The sequence below is a fragment of the Sipha flava genome, unplaced genomic scaffold (genome assembly GCF_003268045.1).
Source record: "Sipha flava isolate LNK unplaced genomic scaffold, YSA_version1 266_pilon_pilon, whole genome shotgun sequence".
NCBI classification, from domain to species: domain Eukaryota; kingdom Metazoa; phylum Arthropoda; class Insecta; order Hemiptera; family Aphididae; genus Sipha; species Sipha flava.
In genome coordinates, this window is record NW_020272930.1 from 490,801 (window position 1) to 517,201 (window position 26,401).

Consider the following 26,401-nt stretch of genomic DNA (forward strand, 5'->3'; position numbering starts at 1 on the left):
AGATAACGAATCAATATACTTTTCAATATTATTTAATTTGAGTGTTTAGTGTAATATGATAATATTAAGTTTAGAATTTTCCAAGAGGTAGAAAGTTTGAAAATTGTATTACTGTTTTCACTCACAAAAACAAAGTGTAAATATTTAAAAAAAAAAAATCAATCCGAAAAAATAATTAATATTACTAAAATATTTTAATATTTATAATTATTATTAATATTAAATTTAGGTTTAGCATTAAGTTGTGCTTTGGTCGGGATACTTTTTCGACCATTAAAACCTACCATTGTTGAAGTGCCAATTTCTAACAATCCAGTTGTAATGGAACCTAAAATACCGGAAGATGAGCCACTACTGACGATAAACGCCGAGAGAAAAATGTCATTGGACAGTAAACATAATTCCTCTAAAATCGGAGCTCCGACAGTCGAAGAAATTTACAATCATTTGTCTGATCGTTTGACGTCCGAACCTCAGAAAATAAGTTTATCTTGCCATTCACTTAACACGCACCATCAGTACCTGAAAGATAAATTATCACCACCCGAAACACCGGAAAAGAAATTATCCGTAGTCAGTCTACGAAGACCATCTCTATCGGCTCACTTAATGGATAGAGATGATCGATTTTTCGGAGGAAGCTTATCTAGACTACCTCAGTATTCCTCGCAGGTAAGATCATTCAGTATAAGTTTTCCTTATTATATATCATTGTTAATATATCTATTTGAAAACGTTCAAGACTGTAAAAAACGTATACGCTGAAACGTGGTTGAAATAGGTTGAATCAAGATCCATGGTCTTATGCTCGTATGATAATTGCAGGTTGCGCGCAATGACACACGTGCGTGGGCTAGATTTATTTATTTCTTGCAGGTTTCGTTATGTTTCTAGGTGAGCTCATTGAACTACGCAATGTCGGTAACGAGAATACCAGCTTGGAATGAAATTGAAGAAGAAGGAGAAGACCCTTGCGCCAAGAACAACTCGTTCCGAAAAAACATGAAAAAGTATTATAAATCGGCCATGCACACACTCACGACGATGTTGGACTTTTCGATTTTGTCCTCTCCGTCGTTTTTAGTACTAACGTGCAGCGGTTTTCTAACGCTACTCGGGTTTTTTGTCCCGTTTATGTACATCAGCGGTAACTATAAAAATAACAGACTCACACAATAATGCACTATGAAAATTAAAATATGTTCTAAAAATCAAAAAGATGCAAAGAGATGTAAAATAAATTTTTTGATGTGTGAAATAAACTTTGTGTAAAAGGATATATAAAAAAAAAAATGCACTTCACATTCGAGTTCGCATCCTAGTAATAATCAATACGTACTAATAAACGAACAATGATGGTTATGTTCGGGATAATTTAATAATTTTAGATTCTGAGTGAATAAATGAGCATGGCGTGTGTTGTTTTGTTTTGGATCTGTATACACGATTTTAACCAGTTCTTCTAACATCACAATCATAGAAGATTTCTAATATAAAATGTTATCTACTTGGTGCTTTCGAATAGGATAATTTTACGACTTTTTCTTCGTTTTTCTAAATAATCGCAAAAAACAAACAAAAAGTTATAGAAATGAGGCATCATATACGACATACCAGTTTTCAAACATTTTGATAAAACAATTTCGGACTGACCAAAAGTCTTGAAAATTCCATCAAAAGTTATTCAAGATGTTTCATATAATTATCTTTGCTAAAAAAAAAAAAAATTATTTTAGTTTGTGTTGTTTATGGTTACTTAACATTATTGATTTTCCAATAATGTAATTGCACTTTTTACTTTTGTAAAAGTTAGAATATTAAATTATCTATTTTATTTAGAAATAAATAAAATAATAATAATAAATAGTTTTTCTACTACTGTGGTTCTCAAAATAAGTCTTAGGTATCCACGGGAGAAATCTAGGGAGCCCGTGGCCACGTAGGCACACTTAAAATAATTAAATTTAAATGTTATTATTTTCTTTAGTTATTGAGGAAAAACGTTGGGATGATTACTTAAATTGCGCGATTTAGTTTAAAATCAGACTTATTGATAAAATTTGGTTATTTTGACTTCATTACTCGACTGATATTTTCACAAAATTAAATAAAATAAATTTATCTATAAGTACATGATAAAATTACAAAATCTGAGCTTTTTAGAAAAAATAAATTAATTTTGGGCTTGTGTTTTTCTCGATATAAAATTTATAGTTTCACCCTGGAATATTTATAATCGATTAATATTGTAGAATTAAATGATATTTTCTGTGTACTTATTATTGTTGTCTCAAATGGAAATTCCTGACTTTTGGGGCTCCGAAAATTTTTTAGAAATATAAAGGCTTCGCAAATAAAAAAGTTTGAGAACGACTGTTCTACTTTATCAACTAATTTCAGAAATATAAACTCATTCATTCGACCTCTTTCGTTCAGAATCGTTTTTTAGAGAGCAATGATACATTGGTTTCAAGTTTAAAATATCAATACAGCAATAGCATTTGCTCATCTCTGTATCTTACCCGACTGTGGAGTTTCGTCCTTCTTTTTATTTCCTATTTGATTTAATAATTATTCACTTTATGTTCATGTATTTATTTTAAATATTTATATAGAAAAAGCGATTAGCGAGGGTATGGACAAAAACGTAGCTGTGTGGCTGGTATCCACGACTGGCATAACCAACACTTTAGGCAGAGTGATTTGTGGTTGGATATCTAGTTACGAGTCGGTCGATCCGATTCTGGTAAATAACGTGTCTCTTACGTTTGGAGGACTGTACACCATTTTGTTGCCAATTCTTCCATATTCGGTGTTTTCTTACTATTTGTACGCGTCACTGTTTGGATTTTCCATGGGTAAGCACACTGCGGTTCTGAACCGTGAAAATAAAAATAAAAATTGTTTATACATAGCTATATGCTAATTAATAACATGATTTGTATTATCACAATACACTTTAGCTTGTTTTGCGTCTTTAAGATCGACTATGATCGTCGAGCTGACTGGGCTCGAACTCCTAACAAACGCTTTTGGTGTTTTGTTGATGTTCCAAGGAGTAGCGGCCGCCATCGGGGCTCCATTGCTAGGCAAGTATAGATCAAAAGTTGTTAACGCACACATACATACATCATATACATGTATAGTGATTATTATGTTGTACCTCGTGTGCTGTTACCTCTTGGGCGGTTGTCAATAAGGGCGGAACTCTTTTCGCCCAAAAATGACCTTCCTCTTTTTGCCCACGTCCTCTTTTCGACCAAAAATGAAAAAAACAGTTTCCTCTTTTCGCCCAAAAATAATTGCATTATTTTCGCCCATAGTTTCACGTTTCACATTTTGGAAACCACTTTCTCAAAATTAATAATTTTTAAAAAATCTTATTTGATATTCGATAAAATCACGTTTTTGATTGTTATTAATATAGTCAGTCGAGAAAAGTGTATAAAGTTGCCGACTCTTCTATCGAAATATATAGTTAAAAACACTTTAATAAATGTTATAATTACTTAAAAGTCATAATTAATATGAATATTTGTATTATTTTACAACAAAACAAATTATTTATTTAAGTAGTAACCTGATCAAATTACTTATTAGTTATTTTACATCGATAACACTATTTTAAATACTTATTTTTAACACTTATTAAATTATTATTAATAATTATATATTTTTTCTATTTTTTTATTTGATTATTATATGATTTTTTTAAAAATTATTAATTTTGAGACAGTGGTTTCCAAAATGTAAAATGTGAAACCATGGGCGAAAAGAATACAATTATTTTTGGGTGAAAAGAGGAAACTGTTTTTTCATTTTTGGTCGAAAAGAGGACGTGGGCAAAAAGAGGAAGGTCATTTTTGGGCGAAAGGAGTACCGCCCGTCAATAACTATTTTGTTGAATGCTTCTATTTTTATCTAAATTTTTGTTACGATTATAACAGGATTGTTTAAAGATTTAACCGGTAACTACAATATGTCATTCTATTTATCCGGAGTAATACTGGTTACGTCGGCAGTCATCTGCTATCCTTTGAGAAGAGTCAAAAAATGGGAAGAAGACAAAAAATTACGACAACACAATGTTTGATTACATTTGGAGAAAAAATTAAATCTATTTTACCTGCCATACTTTTTATTTGTTAATCACGACAATAATTTTTCTTCAAATATAAAAATGTGTATTATACATCCTCGAATCATTCTTTTTTTTTAAAGTATTTCGATGACGTATATTGTAACTGTATGAATTTTTACTATTGTAACTATAGCTTTATAAATCATTATTATTATTATTATTATTTTATTTTATTTTTTTTTTTTTTTTGTTAAAAATGTATATTTTAAATGTGACAAAGTTAAAAATTAATAAATATTATATATCTTTGTAACTGAAACTGTTATTACGTTAAGTGCGCATTATTGTTTGAAAAATCCGTCCTAGCCGAAACATGGATGATTGTGAGCTCTTTCACCAGCGGTTGTTATCAAACTAGAAAGAAATAAAACTCGGTTCGCTGCGCTATGTATAATTGCGTAGGTACTTGTGTGTATACACCAACGCCGTTGGCGACAATATCGATTTAACGCCGGCGAACACGCTACGGTTGAATGTTTATGAATACACAAAAACAGTCGACGCGCTTCGGGGCGTAGCGTTTGTCTCAGTTGAGCTTGCAGTCGCCGACAATGGATAGGTTGAAAAAGTACTCGACGTGCGAAGCGAAAACGTTGCAACACATCTACGAAGTACGTGATTATGATTATGATTATTTATTACGTTGATAATTAGCCCGGTACAACAATAATCGGCGAACTATTTCAATCGCTCCGAGCGCGCGCGCGAGATGCTATGCGTACAATAGATGATTATTGTATTTTACCGTTTATCAGTTTTTGTTGTCCAACAACATGACGGAGACCTCCGCCTGTTTCCTCGAGGAATGTTGCAAGCTGAACATGCCGGCGCCGTCGAGAACGACGGAGACCAATGTTCCAGCTCGCATATCCAAAGACCGTGCGGCGTCCGTAATCGAATCTTTTCAAACCGCTTCTAGGTCAACGTTTATGAAGGTATGAGAGGAACGGCAATGAGCACTTAAAAATGTCACACGGATATTTCGTCCAACGGGTGTCAACTGTATTTATGTACGAATTGATAACTCAAACGAGGCTTAAGTGATTCGCGAATACCGTACATGGTTTATCTAGAGTATTTCGAGTGCATTTAAAACACTATACATTATGTGAAGTTCGTACATGTAGTATTTTGAACGTATGCGAAAACAATACGATTACTTATTTTCCCGTTTTGATAGAACTGTTGGGAATTATTATTTTTTTATTTTTTTAACATATACTATATAGTATCGTAATGTGTTGAAACAATCAATGTCTGAATAATGGCCGATTTTTTTACGACCGGATTGTGTAACGGTCGTGTACTCGCGGAATGTTCACAGATATGGGACGATTTGCCGAACGAGATTAAACGAATCGACGAGTACAGAAAACTAACGTTCTACCTTCACGTGTACTACACCATAGAAGAGTGTGAAAAACGATCGGGTAAATCTGAAACCTGTAGCGACAGCAAATGCGGGGAAAACGACGAGGGAAGTGCGATGGAGGCATTTCGCACTTTTCTCGTGCAAAGGGGTGCGGAGTTCAGCACAAAAACCGAATTCCTACCGTATTTCGCGCTGCCCTACGTGTTCGACCCGATGCAACATCCCTCGTTCAAAAATCTGTTCAAAGTACATTGACAATGTTATAACAATATCGATTAGACATCCGAACGCGCGTAGTGGGTCTAAAATTATTCTATCTATGACTTTAAGGGAAACCGATGGTGCGTCTCGTTGAACAAACGACTGGAGGACTTTATTCTGGATATCGCAATCAACTCGTCGATCATACTGGTGCCCAGCAAAGACGTGCAAAAACGAAAACTAACCAAAAAAAATTTTAAATCGCTGTACAAGGAATATAAACCCTTGAATGGTTTGTATAAATAATCCTTCGTACTCAAATAGTTCGTTTGGCGTATCGTAATTCAATAAAGCGTAATACATAATATAAATACTACAGTATATTACAATATTGTATTCATGATATTATAAATAATAGTTTAAATCTTAATTTAATTGTTTCCTTGTTTCGCTATATTATTTGTGTACAATTTAAATATTGTAAGTGTTTTGTAATATCGTATTGTTAAAACTCTTCTTATAAGTCGCATGGCGTAAATTCTAATGAATAGTATAAAATAAATAATATCAAATATATATTAGATTGACATTAGTTTTAGCGGCAGAACTTTTAAACGCGTTAGAAAACTCAATACGAGGACAATCGATTAATTTAGAAATTATTTTGAAAAATTGTAACGCCGTGGTGGAAACTAACGAAGAGAACGAAGTTAGTTTTTACTTTAATAGTATTTAACATAGAATTAGTAATAATATTACTAATATAATACAATGCCAATACTTAAATATACTTTAATACATTAGCAAAACTTAAAGATGGTAGATGATGGATTCGATTTGGCCGTGTATAAAATCAAACTCGAACTTCGAGACGGTAATAGTACCAAGAACAAATTACTAATTTTACAAGCTCTGCGGTGGGTAAGTATAGAAAATGTGTCAATTAATTTCAAAGTAGTCCGAAATCATGTCAACTATTCGTACACTTTCAACCAAAGCTCGGAAGCTGATGATTTACATGTTTTTTCTGTGTAATTCCTATACATTTATAACGGACCGAATTATTATATTAATTTCATATACTTACTACTATTTCTTACAACCGTTCGTGTAACAACGTTTCGTCATTCATCTCATCGAGTATTCGTCCGTAATAAAAAATATATAAATAATATTTTCTTGTGATTTCCTCTGAAGTTCAAGTGTGGTTCGTTTCGGTATAGTATAGTTTAGTGTTTTTTCATATTTTTTCTAAGAGGTTGACCAAATCGGAGAATAGATCGGACACGGTGGCCATGATGAAGAAACACGATCTGTTGGACTTGCGTAAGACGAAAGCCGATAATGGTATCATGAAATGGTTAACGATGACGAACGGACCTCACCCACTGCAGCAGATGATCTCGAGACTGCTGAACGCGCTAGCGTCTTTCCACAATGGTCGCAGATATCTGGCGGGTTCGCCGTTCCTGTTGCGTCTCATCGTGACCCAGACCATATCTTCTCAACACTTTTGGGACACGATCACGAGCAACATGTTGTTGGGAACGCTGCAAAAACTCAGCACGAAGTGAGTGTTTGCCTGTATGCAATACACTACTGTCATGGACGTAAATAGCTCGGGCGTAGGTTCAAAAGTTCCCTAAGCCATCTTAAGATCACTCTAAGTCGTGTGTGTAGCGGGTGGAACATCAAGCCCCTACACCCTCGTTATTATTTTTCTTAAAACCTATTGGACTCAAGCATTATGCGTGTGGTGAGGAGACCCTATTTACGTCAATGAGTTACTTCCATTTGCCATATAATACCAGTTTCTGACCAGTAAGACGTGGTACGGCTAATGTATATGCGCTGAACAAAACCGTTTGATAGATCGCGACAGCGGACGACGATGATCGCGGCAGGCTTGACCACGTGGTTGGCCGATCAGCTCGTCCGGAAGAGCGAATTCGACGGTGATCGGAACAAGTACGAGATGTATGACCTGGAGTATAGTCTGGCGCTTTTCATGAACCTGTGCCAGTGTCAGTCGGCCGTTCAGGCTTGTAGTTCCCGTGCCCGTAACCTGTTCAAGAGCCTGAGCATTTTCATCTCGACAATGGACGTGGACGTTAGTACATAACTACCAGTGGCGTGTCAATGATACGGTTAAGTGGGGAGACGTTAAAAATTTAAGACTTTAATTAGATAGTTTTATAAACAGAAAGAAAAAACAGACCATTTGGATAAGGGGGAAGAAAGGTTGAACTCCCAAGATCAAAACACTCGTAACGCTCCTGATTTCATATTATATCTTATGTATACACAGGGGTCTTCTGAAAATGTTATTTGTTAACTGCTGAGCTCCGTATAGCATGGAATATTTGAGTTTGGTACTTATATTTTATGTGAAAACCTTCCGATTTCGCGAATTTTAGAAATAATATTTTACACAGTTGTGCTCATTGTTATCGTACACCAGAGACGGCTGAGTAAGCTTAGACCGAAACTAAACGTTTCTCTATATGATACGAAACGAGCCTAAATACTATCTTATATATTCTGATTTTTTTGACTTAACACGGTGTAGACCATCTTATATATTCGCATTGCTTATTTTTTCTATGTGTAATAACGGAAAACACGCTTGCCTGTAAATTATAATATAATTTTTAGGTACATAAGATTTATTAATTATTATGTGTTAACAATACGATTTTCGTTTGCAGATTATACCATGTATATCTGGAATATTGTACAACTTTTTTAAAAATCCGGGCATGATGGCTGTGGCTAAGGAGGAAGGGCTAACCGACGTCATCGAGAAAACGATCGAAAATAATATCAACGCGTATCCGTCGGCGATTGAACAACTAGTCGACGTAAGGAATATATTGTTACAAAACAAACATCCGGCTTTCGATCTATCGGACGATGATGATGATGATGACGACGACAAGGAAGACTACGACGATAATAGCAACGAAGACGAAAGAAGCAGCGACAACAATGACGATAACGTAAACATTTTTTTTTCCAAATATATTATTAAATACAATACATTGATAATTATTAAAATATTAGCTTGCTAAATTTAATGTATATAATTCGTTGTTTAACCAAATAACTCTTACTAACTTATTTAATACGATGTATTGTACAATATAATTAAATACAAAGATTAACGGTTGGAGGGTGTTAACATAAACGAAAATGTAACAAATCAAAATTACCGACTTTTATAGCGTACCAATAGCAGTTCCGATGCCCCATCGACGAATTTAGTGATTGTTTGTGATATTTGAATTGTGAAGGTTTAAGTTTTCAATGATGTCAACATTTAGTTTTGAAACCGTACTGATCGACCCTTCCTTCAAATTCGTAATTTCAGTGTACAGTTAATGATAACAGTTGTTATAACGGTTCTTCGATTGAACATGTAGTAAAAATACGTTATTCTATATAACAGCGTTTCTCAACCAGGGGGTCGCGTAGGTCAAAAATAATAAAACGCTGATTTACAAAATGTAAATTCAAATCAAATTTTTACCTAATATAGATGGAGGGGGGTCGCGAAGTGATTGACCATATTTTATAACTATTTTGCGAGTCGCAACACTAAAAAGGTTGAGAAATTATGCTATATAATACTCCGCCGATGACGATTTCGAGATTTCGAGTACAAATAATTGTATCGGTTTTTCATCATTCGATTAGGTTGTCAGATCAGGGTCGGGTGAACATGACTGTCCAAATCATCTCCGATGTACTCGAGTTTATCAACGGGTTTTATTTTTTATTTTATAGGACGACGTCGAAAATCTAGAGGCTGAACTAGACGAAGATGACCCATTGAAGATTCAACCAAACGGCGAAGATTTTCTTGTCAACTACAAAACGGCGAATCGTGCGACGCCCGAACAATAACAGTGCAACAATATAGTATCGTATTATTCGTATAAAAACGCCTTGTAAACGCTATGTAGAGATAACTCAATACACATGTATGTACGTATCCTTGTACACTTTATACCTAACTCAGTTATTGTTTTCCCGTCTCACACGGGACCACAATATTATAATACACCGACAAACCGTATCCGTTGCTCAACAGTATTGTTTTAATTATTATAATTATTTATTTATTATTATTATTGTGTTATTATTGTATTGCTTTTTCGATTAACATAAGTATTGTGGCGGTTAATTACGCGAATACAAATGTTTAAGACGGCAAAAAAAAAATGTAAAACAGATTAAAAATCTAATTTTAAAACCGCAGCATTCGTGTTTACCTTTTCACCACTTTAATTATTTTTAATCTTATGTCTCGCGTAGAGATAATATTATATCATGTTATACGCTATACAATCTAAATATTGATACATTATAATTATTATTGTGATAAAGATAACATTGGTGCCTTGCATAGAACATTCACTGTATCTGAAATATGTTACCGTGTTTTTATAGAAATATAATATACTATATATATACATTGTACAGTATAAAATACAATGCGTTAAACGAATTCTCACGTTTTTGTCAACATGTTTTATCTACAGCAGACAATGAATTTTACTATTTTGTCTTGTTGCATAACAAACAAATGATACGGTATATACTACGATGAGCTAATAATAATTTTTGATTTTATACAATCGTATAGATACGTACATACTTGTTAGTCAATTTTTAAACGTATTTATATTGCAGTAATTGTATGTTAATTTAAATGAATTTTTGTGTCATTAGTCATTCCCGTTATGATAGCACTTAATAATACGGAAAATGAATAGAAAACCGTCTATGTACACATTTCAAAACTGTTTATAATTATTCCGAAGAAATCGTTGTGAGATAGGATTTATGAGTATTTAATAATGTTCATCAGCTAGAATATTTAAAAATATCCACTTAAAGAAGAGAGAGAGAGGGAAGAGTGAGAGAGAAAGAGAGAGAGAGATAAGATATTTTAATTTAGTCGGAATAACTACTAAAGTAAGATCTTGAAAAACGTGTCGTAAACGTCCACGAATGGATTAGCAGCTGCGTTTAATATCAGTCAAGAATGCATCCAAATGGAGAAAATAATTGGCACATTTTCAATAATGTCGAGCTAGATGAATTTATAAAATTTGGTCATTTGATAAGCTTAAGAGTCGTCATAATTAACTATATATCATTTACTTAAATATCTACTACGGAGACGGGCCTGGAACTCAACCAAAATTAAAATGAACAGAGAATTTGAATTTCTAGTAACCATTTAATGATTCCCAAAAACTATTATCCTCCTTACATAGTTTTCTTTCACATGTTCATGTACTCATGTGTCACTAAAAATCAAAACAAAATCATAAGACGCAAATTATTATTTGTATGTACTTTTTCTTACAAATTGTATGCTAAAATAACAAAAATAATAAAATCAAATATGCTTTAAAACGTGATTGGAGATGTATTGATAAAATTACACAAAATAAACGCATTCAAAAATAAAATATTTGGAAGAGAAATATATTGTGTCCATCTATTACCGTTATTATTCCCCAACGGCTGAATCTTTGTCAATATAAAAAATAATATACATTATGTATTCCATAATTATAATGATAAAAAAAAACTGATAACCTTTAAATACTATATAATATACATCATTGGTCCCGTTTACGTTCCGTAAATGTTAAAAATTTTGATTTTCATGTACATTAGCATTACAATAAGTTATCAAACTAGTAAATATAAAGTTATATAAGGCTTAGTCCGTTTATGGGTGTTTAAAATAATAAAAAATATTAAGTCAGGCGCTATCTTGTACATTATAAAGAATAAAAATAAAGTTAGTGTAAAATCATTTTTACATAAAATATGCGTCTACGCTTGTTACACTGCAGTATAGTTGAAATTAACTCAATTGAAAAGTCGAATCTAAATCAAAGTTATTTTTTTTTTTTTGGTTTTAACTGCAAAGACAACTTGAAATATCGTACTATAAATACTAAAGCAATCATCTGGGATTTCTAATGACAATGAATTATTTTAAGTTAATCTCTATTTAAATTTATGTAAATCGACACTGCTGATATTTCGTTTACGTCGAATGTAAAACAAGCGCGATGACATGGTAATTAATGATGTATATAATATATATATATATATAATAATAATGACTTTTTGGCGCACATATAATATACTCGTATAGTTTACTAAGACCGTGCGCAGAAATACGACCACGGTGGTTTCGCAAAATTAAAAATCGACGTTGCATACGATAATAGATACGCGCTTTCGAATCGAATAAAACTTTCTATTGAAATTGTAATAATATGCGCTTCCGTACGTGCGTTTTAAACGAATATTTATAAACATATACAGACGATACAATAATAATGAAATGTATAAAGAACTCCTGCTGGGCCCTGTTGTCATAGCCGCCGCCACAACCACCGCCACCGCTCGGAGGTAGTCACCGCATGAATGTATAATGAAGTCTGACCGGTTCTATAGCCGTCGTATTTTTTTTTCTTTTAATTATATTATTATATTATACATTTTTCAATTTACCGACAGAAAAAGATCATTGATCTTGGAGTTCATTTTTGAACAACAAGCTCGTCCGACGGCCACGATCGCACTTATATATACGGTGTGCGTCTTACGTCCGAGTCGCAGAAGTGCGAAAACAGACGGACGATCACAGCAGCAACAGAAATAGCAGCAATAATAATAACACCATTGTAATCGTTAGTGTTTATAATCACCGTAAATCGTACCGTTAACATGTTCGCCGTCCGAGTTCCGTTGGCCGTCGTTGGTCTGTGCAGCCTGCTGACCACCGTCGTCGTGTCCGATCAACAGCAGACGTACATAGCGGACGCCACAAAAACGTTGACCAAAGCTCTGATAAAGGTAAATACAGGGCCGTGGAGAGAGAAACCAGGGTCCGGGGGGGTATATCTTAAGGTATATCTTAATTGTTCTGCAGTGTTCATTAAGTTCTTATCTTTGATTGTGTTTAATTTTTAATAACTTGTAGTCCCTAATTTTTATGTCCTCTCAAAAATTCCAAGTCCGGGGGGGGGTCATCCCTTTCACCTCCCTTCTCGTATGGCCTGGTTATATACATACCGTATACATGTAGCTATCTCGTACGATAAGTTGCCCGGTTAGGTCGAAATCGTGTAACCTGTATCCCGGAAACGGTCTCAATAAGAAATCACTGCACGCTGACCGAAAAATTCGGTCAAAAAACGATCATCCCTGAGCAAAATGTCCAGTTCACCCGGGAGCTCTGTTCAATCACCGGCGACTTCTGAGTGTTGGTCTTTTAGGCTTATTTGCCCGGATCCCGGTCGCAGTAGAGCCTTGTGTGAGCCGCTAAACTCAGGAACTCTGCGATTTGCATAGAATATTTATGAGTTATTTCGTACTCGCGGTGCCATCATTACCTATGTATTAACATTGCCTTCCTATGTGTTCTGTAGGCGACAGCCGAAGACGGTTTCAATTACGTGGCGTCTCCGTTCACTAGCTCGGTAATTTTGGCGCTGGCGGCTGAAGGAGCCGAAGCGGAAACAAAGAACGAACTGATTGAGATATTGGGCGGAAATTTACCAGACAAGAATACCTACAAGGAGATACTTACGTCTATTAAGGTGAGCACACATACGGCCAATGTAAATATGTTTTTATGAGTACGACGGTTGTGGATATACCGTATGTTTTAACACTACGATGATTAGCTATACAGAGACAATATATTCAGACAATGTATTCAGGTTATAGAAGCTTTATTCCGGTTGATGGTTCATGTATATTGTATCAAAGTTTCGAAAATTATTCGATTGTTGTGATGTTGTAGGTTATATTAGATTAGATTTACAAATTTTAATGTACTATGTAAATTTTATAACTACATATAGTCAAGATACTATATTTTCAGGCTTCAAACGTACAAAAAATATTAGAAATTATCATTGAAGTTCTATGCTTTTTCTTTGTTATAACATTGTGTTTATGTAGAGTTTTTATTAAATAACTCTACATAAACTCCCTGTAAAAATATCGCCGAACGCCCATGGTTATAATGAAGTAATTAAAATAATCGTTATATTTTGGAATAAATATTTTATCCCGAGTACCAATTCTTTTTTAAATTAATACTATATATATTATTTATATATAATACTTTATATTTATTATTAAGAAGTTACTTTTTATAAATAATAAATGGAATTATAAATCTAATACTATAAAAATATGTGTATACATATTAGTACAGACTATAGTCTGTAATATACCACGTACAGATAATGAAACTTGAAAGTTAAAAAGTTACTCAAATTATTTACTAGCCAACTAATATAAATGTACATTTTTCATAAAAAACGCTTAAGATAACTGACAGCTTCAATTGCGAATATTTATCTTTTTATAGCTCATCATCCACATATTTACGCATTGATTTTATAATAATCAGATAATACTGCCGAATAACTACCTGGGAGCAGGTATAATATATTCAAGAATAAATATAGAAATTCTTTTTAATTTATCCTTTTCAAGTGCATTTTACCCGTTTCCTAGTCGTAAATAATGGTGTATACATTTTTATAAATCATAAAATCAGGTATATTGCAGTTTCGAATGAAACACAACATCTCACGAGCAATAACAAAAAGTTATTATTAAAATATTTTTAATAATAATTGGTCGGCGTGAAAAGGATAACGGATTTCTAAATCATATACATACCGTCTTTTTTTTTTGTCAGTTTATGGTGCTAATTTTCATAATATCTGAAAACAATTTCTTTTTATCCGTATACTATTTTTTAATATCTTGTTCTAATAATTTTAATTCCGAAAAAACTTATTTACATTTAAAACTAAAAGCGTACAGTAAGCTTAGAAATGATAAAAATCGTTTTCGATATGGTTACAATATAATTACTTATATCACTGTCTCTCTCTTCTCTTTTTTCCTTAGAGCTATTCTTCAGACGGTAACTTCCAGAACAAATTGGTGCTGAAGAATTTTCTGTACGTATATAAGAACTACAGCGTACTAGAATCGTTTGCCGATCTTGCCCGCGAGTATTACTTGACCGAAGTGAGGAGCGTGAACAGACCGGACTTGGAAATAATACGCACAGCCAACAACGACCCAAATACTCCAATAGATGACGATGTTACCGGTAACAAATATAATACAGTAGTATTGAACTCCTTTAATTTATTTTATTATTTATTACGATTATTAGGATTCATTTTCCATGAAAAACATTTATAACCCTAAGAAATGCAAGAAGCCCAATGAAATATGCATTAATAATTTTGTAAATAGAAATATATGGTATAATTTATAATTTATAAGCACACGACTATAAGTAAATATGTATTTACAAACCATAATTCTTTATAACATGCGTGTGTAACTTTTAGATTTTAAAACGTATACCATATAAAGCAAACGGATGTCTATAGGGAAACACAATTATAGTATATGTTGCCTATTGTTTGCACTATAAAAAAATATTTCTTCACCTTCATTTTTCGAAACTTTTCAATGATATATGTTAAGTTTTACCGATTTATGGTGAGGACAAATGTTTAACCAAAACGTTATAAAATATATTTTCAACTTGTTTAGCCCATAATACATGAAATCTGGGAATTCATACAATTAAAGTCTTAGTCTTAATCATTTTACCCTTGACCGATGTGAATCCAGATCAGAAAAAACACACCGTTTGATAACAGCAAAAAAGTACCTATAACTCGATTTATGTTTTATGATGATTTATTTTATACCTGCTGTGCATGTAATAATATAAGTATAATAATATATAATATAATAGTATATAATATAAGTGTACATTACTCCTTCGAATAATACTAAGATAATTCGTATATATGTAGTGTGTGGTTTTCTTTTTCTTTTACCGACTCAGTGAATTGGATTAACCTACTTACATATGATTCAAATAAAAAGTGCAAAGGTATTCCTGGCTTGATTTGAAAAATGCGTGAAACCAATTTTGAAGCCAAATCTACGTTATTGGATATTGCCCATGCGTCCAGTCGTATTCGCTTTTAGCGCTAACTCCCCTGAACAAATCGAAGAGTTATACCATATTTATGATATGTTAATTTTGAAATAAATATAAAAAAAGAAACTTACAATTATTAATTTCTTTCAATTTGTTCTGTATTTGAATAGAAAATACATTAGGTATACATGCACAACATGTACATATTAACAAATGTATTTTATATTTATGCTAATTTCAAGTCAGGTTTTGATTTCTCATTCTTATTATGTTTGCCGTTAGGTATTCATAATTAAATCTATTAATATACATACATATATAAATTTAATTAGAATAAGTAACATATACAAATAAAAAACACTGACAAAACAACCGGTTTTTGTAAAATTAAAAATCAAAACTAAATACGATGCAATTGATTACTGAGAATAGATTTCAAATTTCCATTAAAAATAACTATAATAATATATTATAATAGAAATCAGGGAGGAAAAAGCTTAGAAGTGAAAAATGATAACAGAAACATTATATATATATATATATATATATATATATATATATAATGTTTCTGTTATCAATTTTCAATTGTATATATATTATTTTACTTATATTTTCACACTTCTTATAGAAAGTTATACAACCCTTCATTCTAAATCCGGAGGAGAACTAGAAGAATGAAATCGTTTAACTCATTAACTTATGTCATTATTTCCAGAAATTCAATGAAAATCTCGATTATTCCATCAGTTATATAAAGATGATTTTGATTTAATTTTTTGTATAATCTTTCAAAATAATCTTAAAACATAAAAAAAATGTATACATTCTAAGTCATTCTTAAATGTAGTACTTGTAGTATTTATTAGAATTCCTCCAAATTATTATATGAGACTAGAATACGTGTTATACTGTCTATAATATATAAATGTCGATGCATAATATGGGGATGTTTAAAAATATATTTTTTTTTTTAATGCTTAATTTTCTTAACATTTTAATTCATGGTCACGAGCTACTATTAAATAATTTGACTTATACAATTCACATAATACCAAATTATGAGACATTTAATATAAATTCTATTGAATAAAATCGTTTTAATATACTATAAACATTATACTACATACCTATTCATATAATATATAATTAAAATGTATGATAACAAGCAGTTACGACAGTAGAGTCATTGGTGCCTTGGGCGAATAAACAAATATGCGCCCCTCGCCTAATAATTAGTTGTCGTTTTATTTTAAATCGTTATCTGATGCTATTAATAAAATTCTAAATAAATAGCGACTGCGAACGGCGACTGACAATAATAATAAACAAACGCCCTGGGCGTAGGCCTATTTCACCCACCCCTAACACCGGCCCTGAATACAAAATTTGTACACAGAATGGTTTCTTAACTGAATAATAACATTTAAATTTTTTGTCAGCATTTAAACTTATAAATATTTATAGATTAGTCCATTGTTGTGTAGTAATGAATACATTTATTTTATTTTATATTTCCCAAAAAATGCACTGCACTACTCTGTTCATCCAAACGTCGAACATACTTTTATCTCTAATTTAACTTTTGAATCGATATTTGATTTCAGTTCATAAAAATTATCAGAAACATATTATGATTCAGAGTAAAATTTAAAAATATATTAAAATTAATAATTAATAAATCTGCTTAGTTATTATTCGTTCCTAATCGCATTGCTTTTACCGAGTAGCGTTCAAAGAACACGCCATGCTGATCTTCAACGGTTTTTCATTGGATTTGAGTTGGCCGTCTAGTACTTGGCACAAGACGTCCGTATCTTGGAACGGAAACGTGATCCGGGCGTTTGGCGCTGCTGGAAATTTCGCCATAGGGCAAATATCATCCCTCGATTCCACAGTATTCAAATTACCCTACAAGGTGCGTATTACATATTTTTTATAACCTTTAACAATCGGTTATTATTTCTTTACTAATTAATTAATATATTGAGCTTACTTATTTAAGTTTGAATTAGAAAAAATAAGTTTCAAATTAAATTATCGCGCGTTAACATACAATTTATTTCAATTTATTATTATTATTATTATTATTATTATTATTATTATTATATTATTTATTATTATTTCATTTATTATTATATGACCAAAGCCGATAAATATATGACATAAGTTTCGACTTCTAAGCTGATTAAGCATCGAAGAAAGACACATAACTTGTTATGGAACATTTTGCATGGTATCGAAAGAATCGTTATTTATTAGTTTTTAACATAATATAAAATCGAATTATATACATCATTACAATTGATTTGTGAAATGTTAAACAATCGAATGATGCACATTATTACACGTTGCTTCTGTTGACCCAACATTCTACCGCCGAGCTTATCGAAATGAACGAGTGCGTGATTGAGGAAAATCATAGGTGAGACCAAAAAAGTATATTAATTGTTAAAAACTAAAAACATTTAAAAAATAACTAAAGCAAATTAAAGTTTGGACGAGCCACCAACTTTATCCCTACCAATACGTGTTTTATTTTTAGTACCTTTTAAAATGCATAGTCAAATTAAAATACAAAAATGTTTTGTTTCAATAAAAATTTTAATTATGAGGTAAAGCGAATTTTTTAAAAATGTATTAAATATAAATCAAAAATGTATTTACTAACCAAAACACCAAAAACATTAGGAAATTATGTTAAACTAAATAAATACTATTAAACTATGTACCTGTGAGAAAAGTATTGGGCGAGCTTACGCTTCATGTTTGACCCTACATGGATTCAAACGACAGTTCTAGTTGGTAAAACTAATATTTTTTTCTTTTAAATTCACGTTCTCGGTCACAAAATGTTCCATATTTTAACAATAATAGTAATAACAATATAAATTTATAATAATCATTCGCACAACTAGGTGTAAAATATTGGGGGGCTGAAGCCCACCAAATTAATTTAGTCAATGTGAGCCATGGGGGACTTTGCCCCCATACCCCCCATTGCCGCAGTTACAGAACAATAATTATAAATTAAAATAAAAACAATAATAAAATATTATTACCATACTATATTATTAAAAATCATGTACTTACTTCTATGTAGTATATTTTACATAAAATATGACATAACACCACCGCAATATTCCACCGTCGTCCGTCACATTTATTAAATAACAATATTATTATTAACTATGTAGGATTGTAGGAATTACAAAATAAACTATAATAATAGTATTTTATATTTATACAATTTACTTTTGAATAATTCTCGGCGTCATATTCTCATATTATTTAGTATGTATCCCATGCTTAAATTATCATTACATTTTAAATAATCAAAGAAATTTGGGGGTGCTATAATACATTTTGGGGTGGCTAAGCCCCCCTAAGTCCCCCCTAGTTGTGCTAATGATTATAATGTTATATTATGTGTGTCTTATTATAAACAGATTCACATGTATTTCAGAATACTGACTACGCGCTTCTGGTGATTTTGCCGAAAAACAATGCTAACCTGGGTGAAGTGCTGAAAAATCTTCCGAAAATTGGGATCAAAAATATGATCGAAACGATGTCGATCAAACCCGGTTTTGTGACGATGCCGTGTTTCCAGATCAGGAATATTACTGATTTGAAAACAGTGCTGCAAGAAGTACGTAGTAATTAATATAGTAATTAGAATACGTAATGCGACAAAGCGACGATTATTGGCAATTAACCGTACGCATGTTAGAGTGGGGTGGCTGGATTTTTTGATCAGTCGATATAGTTACAGGTTTTAGCAGTGGCGGAACTAGTGGGTGGAAGACGGGAATTCATCCACGGGCGTAAAATTTTAGAGGGCGTAATTTTTGTAATTATTAACAACTCATTTGATATTTTTAACTTTGTTAAATACTGTTATTAGATTAAAACTCAATAAGTATGATTGTATAATAGTTATTAGAAAAAATTTTCGAGAAGAGTTTTTGATTAGTGGTCTATGATAGGGCGTAATTTTAACATTTTCTACGGCCATAAAAATTCCTAGTTCCACCTCTGGGTTTTAGAATCATTGTTCACAATTTTTTATCGTAATTTAACAATTATTTTTTAATCTTATAATTGATACACACACATAGGTGAACAATATTTTTTTACAATTTTATGTTTTATTTTTGTTTTCTCAGCACACCACCGTGAAATCCGTGTTCACCGAATCCGCGGACTTGTCGAAAATGTCCGAGGACAAATTGTACCTAGACGGTGTGGTCCAACAGGCAGGCGTCCGGGTGTGCGTCGGTGGTTCTTCGTCGAACTCGCTGACCAGTACGTGGACAGCGGCCCAACAGCGGTCGATCGCTAATAACCGTGGCTTACCAAATGTTGTTTCAGGTTCAGCGTTCACGTCGCAACGTGTCATCAAGGAGTCGGTGGTCGTCGACCGGCCGTTCGCGTATGCGCTTTACAACACGGTCAACGGCATAATGTACGTGATCGGCAAGGTGGAGCAACCCGTGTGGGACGAAGAGGACATCGTAGGCGAAGACTCGAGCATCGAGACGATAAAGATGTAGGCACGACAGGATCTACAGGATACGAGTATTGATACGATCGGTTTTAGGATGACGTTTACCATTTAATTGGCAGTATAGTATTAAATACATTATAGCTGCTGTATTTGTACGACGTTTAAGATCGATGCTATTACTATAACACAATACGTGCATCGGTTTTATTCCACGTTGTTTGATACGATTTATTTATATCATTAATTTATATTTATTTAACGCACCATAATTTATTTTTTTAACAATAATTGTAGATATATATAAATATAAATAAATAAATATACAAATATATATATATATGTTGACTCTTATTCTTCTTTTTCAGTTTAACGGTTCTTGAAGGACCTGAGCTGCTGGTACAAATATATATGTACAACAAAATAAAACTGTGTTATATGCGTTATTATTTAAACCTGCGTAGACGATGTGTCAAACAGTCACTAACTGCACCAGCACTCTGCAGGACCTTAAAAAATAATAGGCATATATGTGTATAAGTTCTAGACTACATGTGAGCCCAACTCACCAACTATATGAATTATGACCAAGGCTCGGGACTCATAGCACTTAAAATAATTAAATTAAGCGCTCAAAAAAGCAGGGCTTGAAATCAAAATAAAAAAATGTCGATTTTAATTTTAATTTTGATTATTGATATTAAGTTTTTTAATTTCGATTTTGGTTTCAAATATTGATATTTATTTTTTGCAATTTCGTTTTTGATTTCGAATATCGATTTTATTTTTTCAATTTCGGGTTCACTACAGAATGTTATCCATGACTTATAATAATTTCTCAAATTTTAGTTGATCATCAGTGTAATAGTGTTGTTGGCAGTAGCGACAAGCTACTGCATGTAGGTAGTATATTTTTAAATCCATTTTTTTATTACCTATGTTATAAAACTTTTCGTACAAACTACAATTATTATTAAAGTGTCTCCAAAATGAAAAAACATAATATGAAGCTAAAATGAAGTAAACTAGGGATACATCTATGTGAAATGATTAAAATGTAAAATAAAGTTTTTATTCATAGATTTAGACATAATTTAACTAAATATGAGAACAATGTTTTAAATTATAACGACGCCTTGCAAAAGTACTGCAAAAGTACAAAATAAAACTATTTTAGGTTATTTTATTGTATATTATTAGTTTAAAGTATAACTCACGGGTAGGATTGCCATCCGTCCCGATATATCGGGACTGTCACCTATATTGAGCTCTTGGTCCCGACGTCCCGACAAAAGACCAATAAGTCCCGATTGAAACTGTGCATTGCAAATTTCGCTTTATTGCATACAAATATGCATGACACATAGGCGGAAATTGGGGAGGGGTTGAGGGGTCTTAGCCCCCTCAAAACGTACAAATAGAAAAATTAGCCCCCTCAAATAATTGATCACTGCAGGTTACTGCAATAAATAATAATAAATATTAACTTTCAATTCAAATATTGTTGGAACGCGAATAAAACATTTAGAGAATATTATAGAAAAAAAAATAGGATGTGATATATTTTCTGATTTCATTGTCAAATGCCTAAGTCCATACAGCACAGAGGCACAGCATAGTAAATATTTAAGAATCAATATATATATTGATATATATATATATATATATATATGTATATTAGTTTATTAGTACCTATATATAAACGATATCAGTTGAATCTAATGATTGGTTTCAATGCGCAGACAACGATATCTCATTATTTTCTTGGAATTGTTAATTATGTTATAAAAATAGACGAAATAGTAAATACCAATGTAAAATTTGACAATTCCAAACACACAACAGTGATATTTCTATTTTATTAGCCATTCAACCATTGTCCATTGCATCATATGTACTGTTAAGTGTTGTTTCGTTTTTTTAACTTCGTTCAATTTTTTTTTAAATATGTCCAAAAATGTATTTGACATATTTAATTAAAAAAAAAAAATGTTCCGACCGTCGATATTGACTAAGTCAGAATTGATTCTGCATTATTTGAATCATCTTCGACTGTACATTCAGGCACGGTAAAACAATAGAATAAACATTTACAGCATAATAAATTGATAAGTGATTTGGGAACTTTAGACACAGGCCCTGTTCGTCCATTGCTAAAAGTAAGTATTTTTAGTTTTTACTTGTACCGAGGTACCTACTTGTGAAATATTGAATTCAAATAATATAAGACTATCTACTTGAAGTTAATACAACATTTTTTATTTTATAACTGTGCTATAGACTTATCCAAAAACTAATTTTGGTTCACAAAACTGAAGTTTTAACGATAAATACTATTCAAAATATGAATGGATTGAATATAGTATTGTGAATGATGCTATTTTTTTTTTTGCTGTCGGCATTATTCTACCGGAAAAAGTGTACAAGATGATGTGTTTACATTAACTGGGTTTAAAAATTGGAAAAAAGTATAAAAGTATGTTTAACAAACTTAATGATAGATAGTAGCATTGATTATAAATGCTATATTTATAATCAATAGTAGTTGGTACCTATACTTTTTGTATTATAATCTGATACGTTCAAAATATTGTATTATATACTCAATTGACTATTTAGTTAACTGGATCAAGAGGGAAAAAAGGCAATAAGCAAAGTAAACTTGAAGCACATTCAACTTGTAACCACCATTTGACTTGCATGACTAAATGGGAACAACATGTTAAAACTAAGTCCTCAGGTAGCATTCATGAACAATTATCTTCAAGTCATAAACTGATTGTTGAAAAGAAGAGAAAATATATAAAAACTCTTATTGAAATAACCTTATTTTTGAGCAAACAAGGACTGGCTTTCAGAGGACATGATGAATCTAAACTTTCTTCAAATAAAGGTGAGTAGTATTATTTATTAACTACTGTGCAATAACATTTAATTATTTACTTATCATATAATCTCTATAAAAAGTCAAGTAATGACTTTTTTTGTTTATTCTATAAACAAATTATTAAATATTTAATATTAATTAATTAATTTTTAATATTTAATTTATTAAATAATATACCCCAATGAACATATTTGTATGGTAGGCCATATTGTGTTCACAATTTGTAATACATATATGTATTCATATTTTATTAAATATGGAAATTTTAAAGAAACATGTGATTTACTGGCAAAAAATTGCCCTGAATTTGAAGAAAAGTATAGCAACTTGACTAATTTCACCAGTCATTTAATTCAAGATGAATTGGTAAACTTATCTGCAGAGAGCATTCGGTCCAAAATAACCAAGGAAATAAAATGTAATAAAGTATTTGGAATTATGATTGATGAAGCAAGGTACCTACTACCTACTACCTAACATTTAAATATTTAAGAATAAATGATTCAATAGTAATAAATGCTAACTATTAACTATTTATACTTAATTTTAGATGTTTTAAAGAAGAACAAATGTCTGTATGTGTTAGATACACTGTTGGTCTAAATGTTGTTGAACGTTTTCTGGGTTTTGTAGACGTTTCAGAAAATCAAAATGCAAATTCATTATGTGCTGAAATATTTGAATTCCTTACTGAGAACCAATTGGATAAATATCACATTGTGGCACAATCATATGACGGTGCCAGTGTCATGTCTGGCAAATTTAATGGTGTTCAATCCAAAGTAAAAAACAAATTTCCCTATGCCATTTACACCCATTGCATGGCTCATCGGATGAACATTGTAGTTATTGATATGTGCAAAATTGTAAAGGTAATAAAATACAATACAATATTTTATTTTTTAGGAATCTAGAATTGTTTTTAATACAATAGAATCATTGTATAAGCACTTTTCTCATCCTACTAAAAATAAAACTCTAGTTATTATGCAAAGAAAATTAGGAGTTAAAATATCAAAAATAAATTCTTTGAGTGATACAAGGTGGAATTGTAGATGGAAAAACTGTGAGTCAGTTGTACACAATTATTAAGCAATTATTGCAGTTTTGCAAGAAGAAATAGATAACCAACTGGACCGAAATGTAAATAAAGCTATAGGTATACTCATATCATTTTTAATTAAATATTAATACTATTGTCTAATTATAAGCACCGGATTAATTTAATATGTTTTGAATATTTTTTATAGGTATACTTTTAATAATGCAAAAAGGATCATTTGTTATTTTTCTATTCATTTTGCAACATGTATTATCTTCCATAAATATACTTAGCAACATGTTTCAAGATAAAACTACTACATTGGGTAATGCAGGTAATCTAATAAACAGCGTAATACTAAGTTTTAAGAATGCTAGATCTACCATTGGCTTTAGTGACTTGTGGTTAGACATAAAAACTTTTTGTGATGAAAATGATGTTAAACTGATCCTACCTTTTCAAACTCAAGGTTAGTATTGTGTTTGTGTACCTAATAAAAAATATTTGTTTAAATATTTATTTATTTAAATTAATATTATTTTTAAACTTATTTAATATGTTTATTATTAGCATCTAAGCAAATGAGACGTGAACCCAATGTTTTTGAAGATTTCATTCTAACAACTACTACTGCCGCAGAATCATTTAATATTACTGAAACAAATTGTGTAAATGGCTATTTTAAAATATTAGATTGTATAGTTGTAAATTTGAAGAAAAGGTTTTCAACTGAAAGTCTTCAAATGGCTGAAGCTGTAGACAATTTTATAAAATTAGATTTTAAAAAGAGTGAACTATTTATTAATCATTATAAGGTAATTTCATTATAAAAACTTGCTATCAAAATGTAATATTATTGAATTAATAAATGAAATGACATGTAGGATCAAAATTTTATTTATTGTAAATTATTCTTATTCTATTTCTAATTAAAGATAATTTTTTTTTTTTCTAGGATTTATTGGATGTAAAAAGTATAAGTGTTCAATCAGAAATGCATGTTGTGAAGAACTACTTACACTTATCAAATGGCAAAAGCAGTATTAATTTAGAAGCTTTGACTTCAGTACTTTCCAAAAATATATACCCTAACATGTCTAAGCTTATACAAGTTGCACTTACTCTTCCTATAAGTTCGTCAACGTGTGAACGTAGTTTTTCTGCAATGAGAAGGATTAAAACATGGCTGAGGTCATCCATGGTACAGAATAGATTAAAAAATTTAGCTATAATTAGTATTGAGAAAGATATTTCTAAAAAAATTGATAAAGAAGCCATATTAAATTTATTTGCAAAAAAAAAAATAGATACATTATTTTAAAATAAATATTTTTTAGTTTCATTATAAAAAATTTTCATTGTTAAAATTCAAGTATATGTATGAGTATATTAGTATATGCATATTATAGTAGTATATCTATCTAAAATAAATCACGCTTAGGTTTTGCATGATGTTTATAGGGTAATATAATTTTTTTTTTTTAGCTTTGATATGCAATAAAGTATTTTTAAATATTAGCCTCCTCTAAAATTATGGAGAATTTCCGCCTATGGGTGTTATACTGGTTCAGTATGGCTAAATCTCCGATTGATATATTTTTAGACTTCCTTGAAACCCAACGATCTCGGCGTTGCAACTGTGGTAAATATTCTGAAGACCATCTTTATTGAGCTCGGTGGACATCACTTTATTTTACTTTATTATTTAAATAACCCTAAATGTGAATTATTGGCAATCATAACCGGACATGAGAAGAAGAAGAAGAACATAGTCTTAATACGTTATATTGTTTATTCATGATTGTTAAATTTTAAATTTAATATAAAATATATCGAATGGGTTCATCAAACGATATCAGTCAATATAAATTACCTTCCAAATATTATTCTTTTACATTAAAATCCATGGCATTTACTCTTTACAATATTAAATATAGATTAAATATACTAGTATAGTTATTTTCTGAATGTTAAATATGAAGAAAATCGAAATCATTTTTAAGTGTTAGGTAATTGTGTAAAAAGAATGATTGTATGATGTATGTATTAAATCTTATAAGTGCAAAGTTTGATTCATTTGTTGAAAATTGCTCATTCTATTTTTAAAATATTTTAAAAAAATAAAGTACTGTTAATTCTTGATTTAGAAGATTTTTTGATTTTAGAATTATGATTAATTTTTATATATTGATGCATAAGAACATTTAAACATATATTATTC

General features: G+C 31.2%; 4 protein-coding genes across 9 annotated transcripts in view; all 4 read left to right on the plus strand.

Annotated features, from left to right (window-relative positions):
* LOC112685107 (monocarboxylate transporter 12-B-like) overlaps positions 1-4,244 on the plus strand; it is a 29,226-nt gene extending 24,982 nt beyond the window's left edge. For all 3 annotated transcript variants that reach the window (XM_025556881.1, XM_025556882.1, XM_025556883.1), the window contains exons 5-9: positions 230-672; positions 895-1,147; positions 2,616-2,858; positions 2,964-3,089; positions 3,948-4,244. In XM_025556881.1, the coding sequence (XP_025412666.1) occupies positions 230-672; positions 895-1,147; positions 2,616-2,858; positions 2,964-3,089; positions 3,948-4,093 (1,211 nt within the window). In that variant the 3' untranslated portion in view covers positions 4,094-4,244. The remainder of the gene's footprint in view (positions 1-229; positions 673-894; positions 1,148-2,615; positions 2,859-2,963; positions 3,090-3,947) is intronic.
* A 106-nt stretch (positions 4,245-4,350) lies between these two features.
* Positions 4,351-9,974, plus strand: LOC112685108 (lisH domain-containing protein ARMC9-like). Of its 2 annotated transcripts, XM_025556884.1 has the most exons (10): positions 4,351-4,752; positions 4,897-5,076; positions 5,466-5,759; positions 5,844-6,006; positions 6,308-6,423; positions 6,519-6,635; positions 6,971-7,284; positions 7,587-7,824; positions 8,423-8,713; positions 9,501-9,974. In XM_025556884.1, the coding sequence occupies exons 1-10, from the start codon at positions 4,693-4,695 to the stop codon at positions 9,618-9,620; spliced, it is 1,893 nt and encodes a 630-aa protein (XP_025412669.1). In that variant the 5' UTR covers positions 4,351-4,692; the 3' UTR covers positions 9,621-9,974. The 2 variants fall into 2 exon arrangements, with proteins under 2 accessions (XP_025412669.1, XP_025412670.1); XM_025556885.1 differs by lacking the exon at positions 4,897-5,076.
* Positions 9,975-12,358: 2,384 nt separating this feature from the next.
* On the plus strand, positions 12,359-20,547 carry LOC112685120 (serine protease inhibitor 77Ba-like). The gene is made up of 7 exons (XM_025556903.1): positions 12,359-12,605; positions 13,181-13,351; positions 14,685-14,892; positions 17,475-17,662; positions 19,211-19,396; positions 19,914-20,052; positions 20,119-20,547. Exons 1-7 carry the CDS (start codon positions 12,477-12,479, stop codon positions 20,298-20,300), a joined length of 1,203 nt encoding a protein of 400 aa, XP_025412688.1. The 5' UTR covers positions 12,359-12,476; the 3' UTR covers positions 20,301-20,547.
* A 1,650-nt stretch (positions 20,548-22,197) lies between these two features.
* Positions 22,198-26,080, plus strand: LOC112685113 (zinc finger MYM-type protein 1-like). 3 transcript variants are annotated; one of them, XM_025556894.1, is made up of 7 exons: positions 22,198-22,410; positions 22,532-22,727; positions 22,871-23,144; positions 23,410-23,593; positions 23,689-24,010; positions 24,045-24,297; positions 24,389-24,477. In XM_025556894.1, exons 3-6 carry the CDS (start codon positions 22,952-22,954, stop codon positions 24,228-24,230), a joined length of 885 nt encoding a protein of 294 aa, XP_025412679.1. In that variant the 5' UTR covers positions 22,198-22,410; positions 22,532-22,727; positions 22,871-22,951; the 3' UTR covers positions 24,231-24,297; positions 24,389-24,477. The 3 variants fall into 3 exon arrangements, with proteins under 3 accessions (XP_025412679.1, XP_025412678.1, XP_025412677.1); XM_025556893.1 differs by having other exon boundaries at positions 22,532-22,719; positions 23,398-23,593; XM_025556892.1 differs by lacking the exons at positions 22,198-22,410; positions 22,532-22,727; positions 22,871-23,144; positions 23,410-23,593; positions 23,689-24,010 and adding exons at positions 24,751-24,995; positions 25,136-25,381; positions 25,784-26,080 and having other exon boundaries at positions 24,213-24,297; positions 24,389-24,649.
* Positions 26,081-26,401: the final 321 nt, after the last annotated feature.

Coding starts and splice junctions, on each gene's coding strand:
- LOC112685108 (XM_025556884.1), top strand. CDS start 4,693: ATGGATAGGTTGAAAAAGTACTCGACGTGCGAAGCGAAAACGTTGCAA. Junction 5,760..5,843: donor CGTTCAAAAATCTGTTCAAA/GTACATTGACAA, acceptor TATGACTTTAAG/GGAAACCGATGGTGCGTCTC. Junction 8,714..9,500: donor GCGACAACAATGACGATAAC/GTAAACATTTTT, acceptor TTTATTTTATAG/GACGACGTCGAAAATCTAGA.
- LOC112685120 (XM_025556903.1), top strand. CDS start 12,477: ATGTTCGCCGTCCGAGTTCCGTTGGCCGTCGTTGGTCTGTGCAGCCTG. Junction 14,893..17,474: donor AATAGATGACGATGTTACCG/GTAACAAATATA, acceptor TTTACCGAGTAG/CGTTCAAAGAACACGCCATG. Junction 19,397..19,913: donor TGAAAACAGTGCTGCAAGAA/GTACGTAGTAAT, acceptor TTGTTTTCTCAG/CACACCACCGTGAAATCCGT.
- LOC112685113 (XM_025556892.1), top strand. CDS start 24,403: ATGCAAAAAGGATCATTTGTTATTTTTCTATTCATTTTGCAACATGTA. Junction 24,650..24,750: donor CCTACCTTTTCAAACTCAAG/GTTAGTATTGTG, acceptor GTTTATTATTAG/CATCTAAGCAAATGAGACGT. Junction 25,382..25,783: donor CATGGCTGAGGTCATCCATG/GTACAGAATAGA, acceptor ATATATTTTTAG/ACTTCCTTGAAACCCAACGA.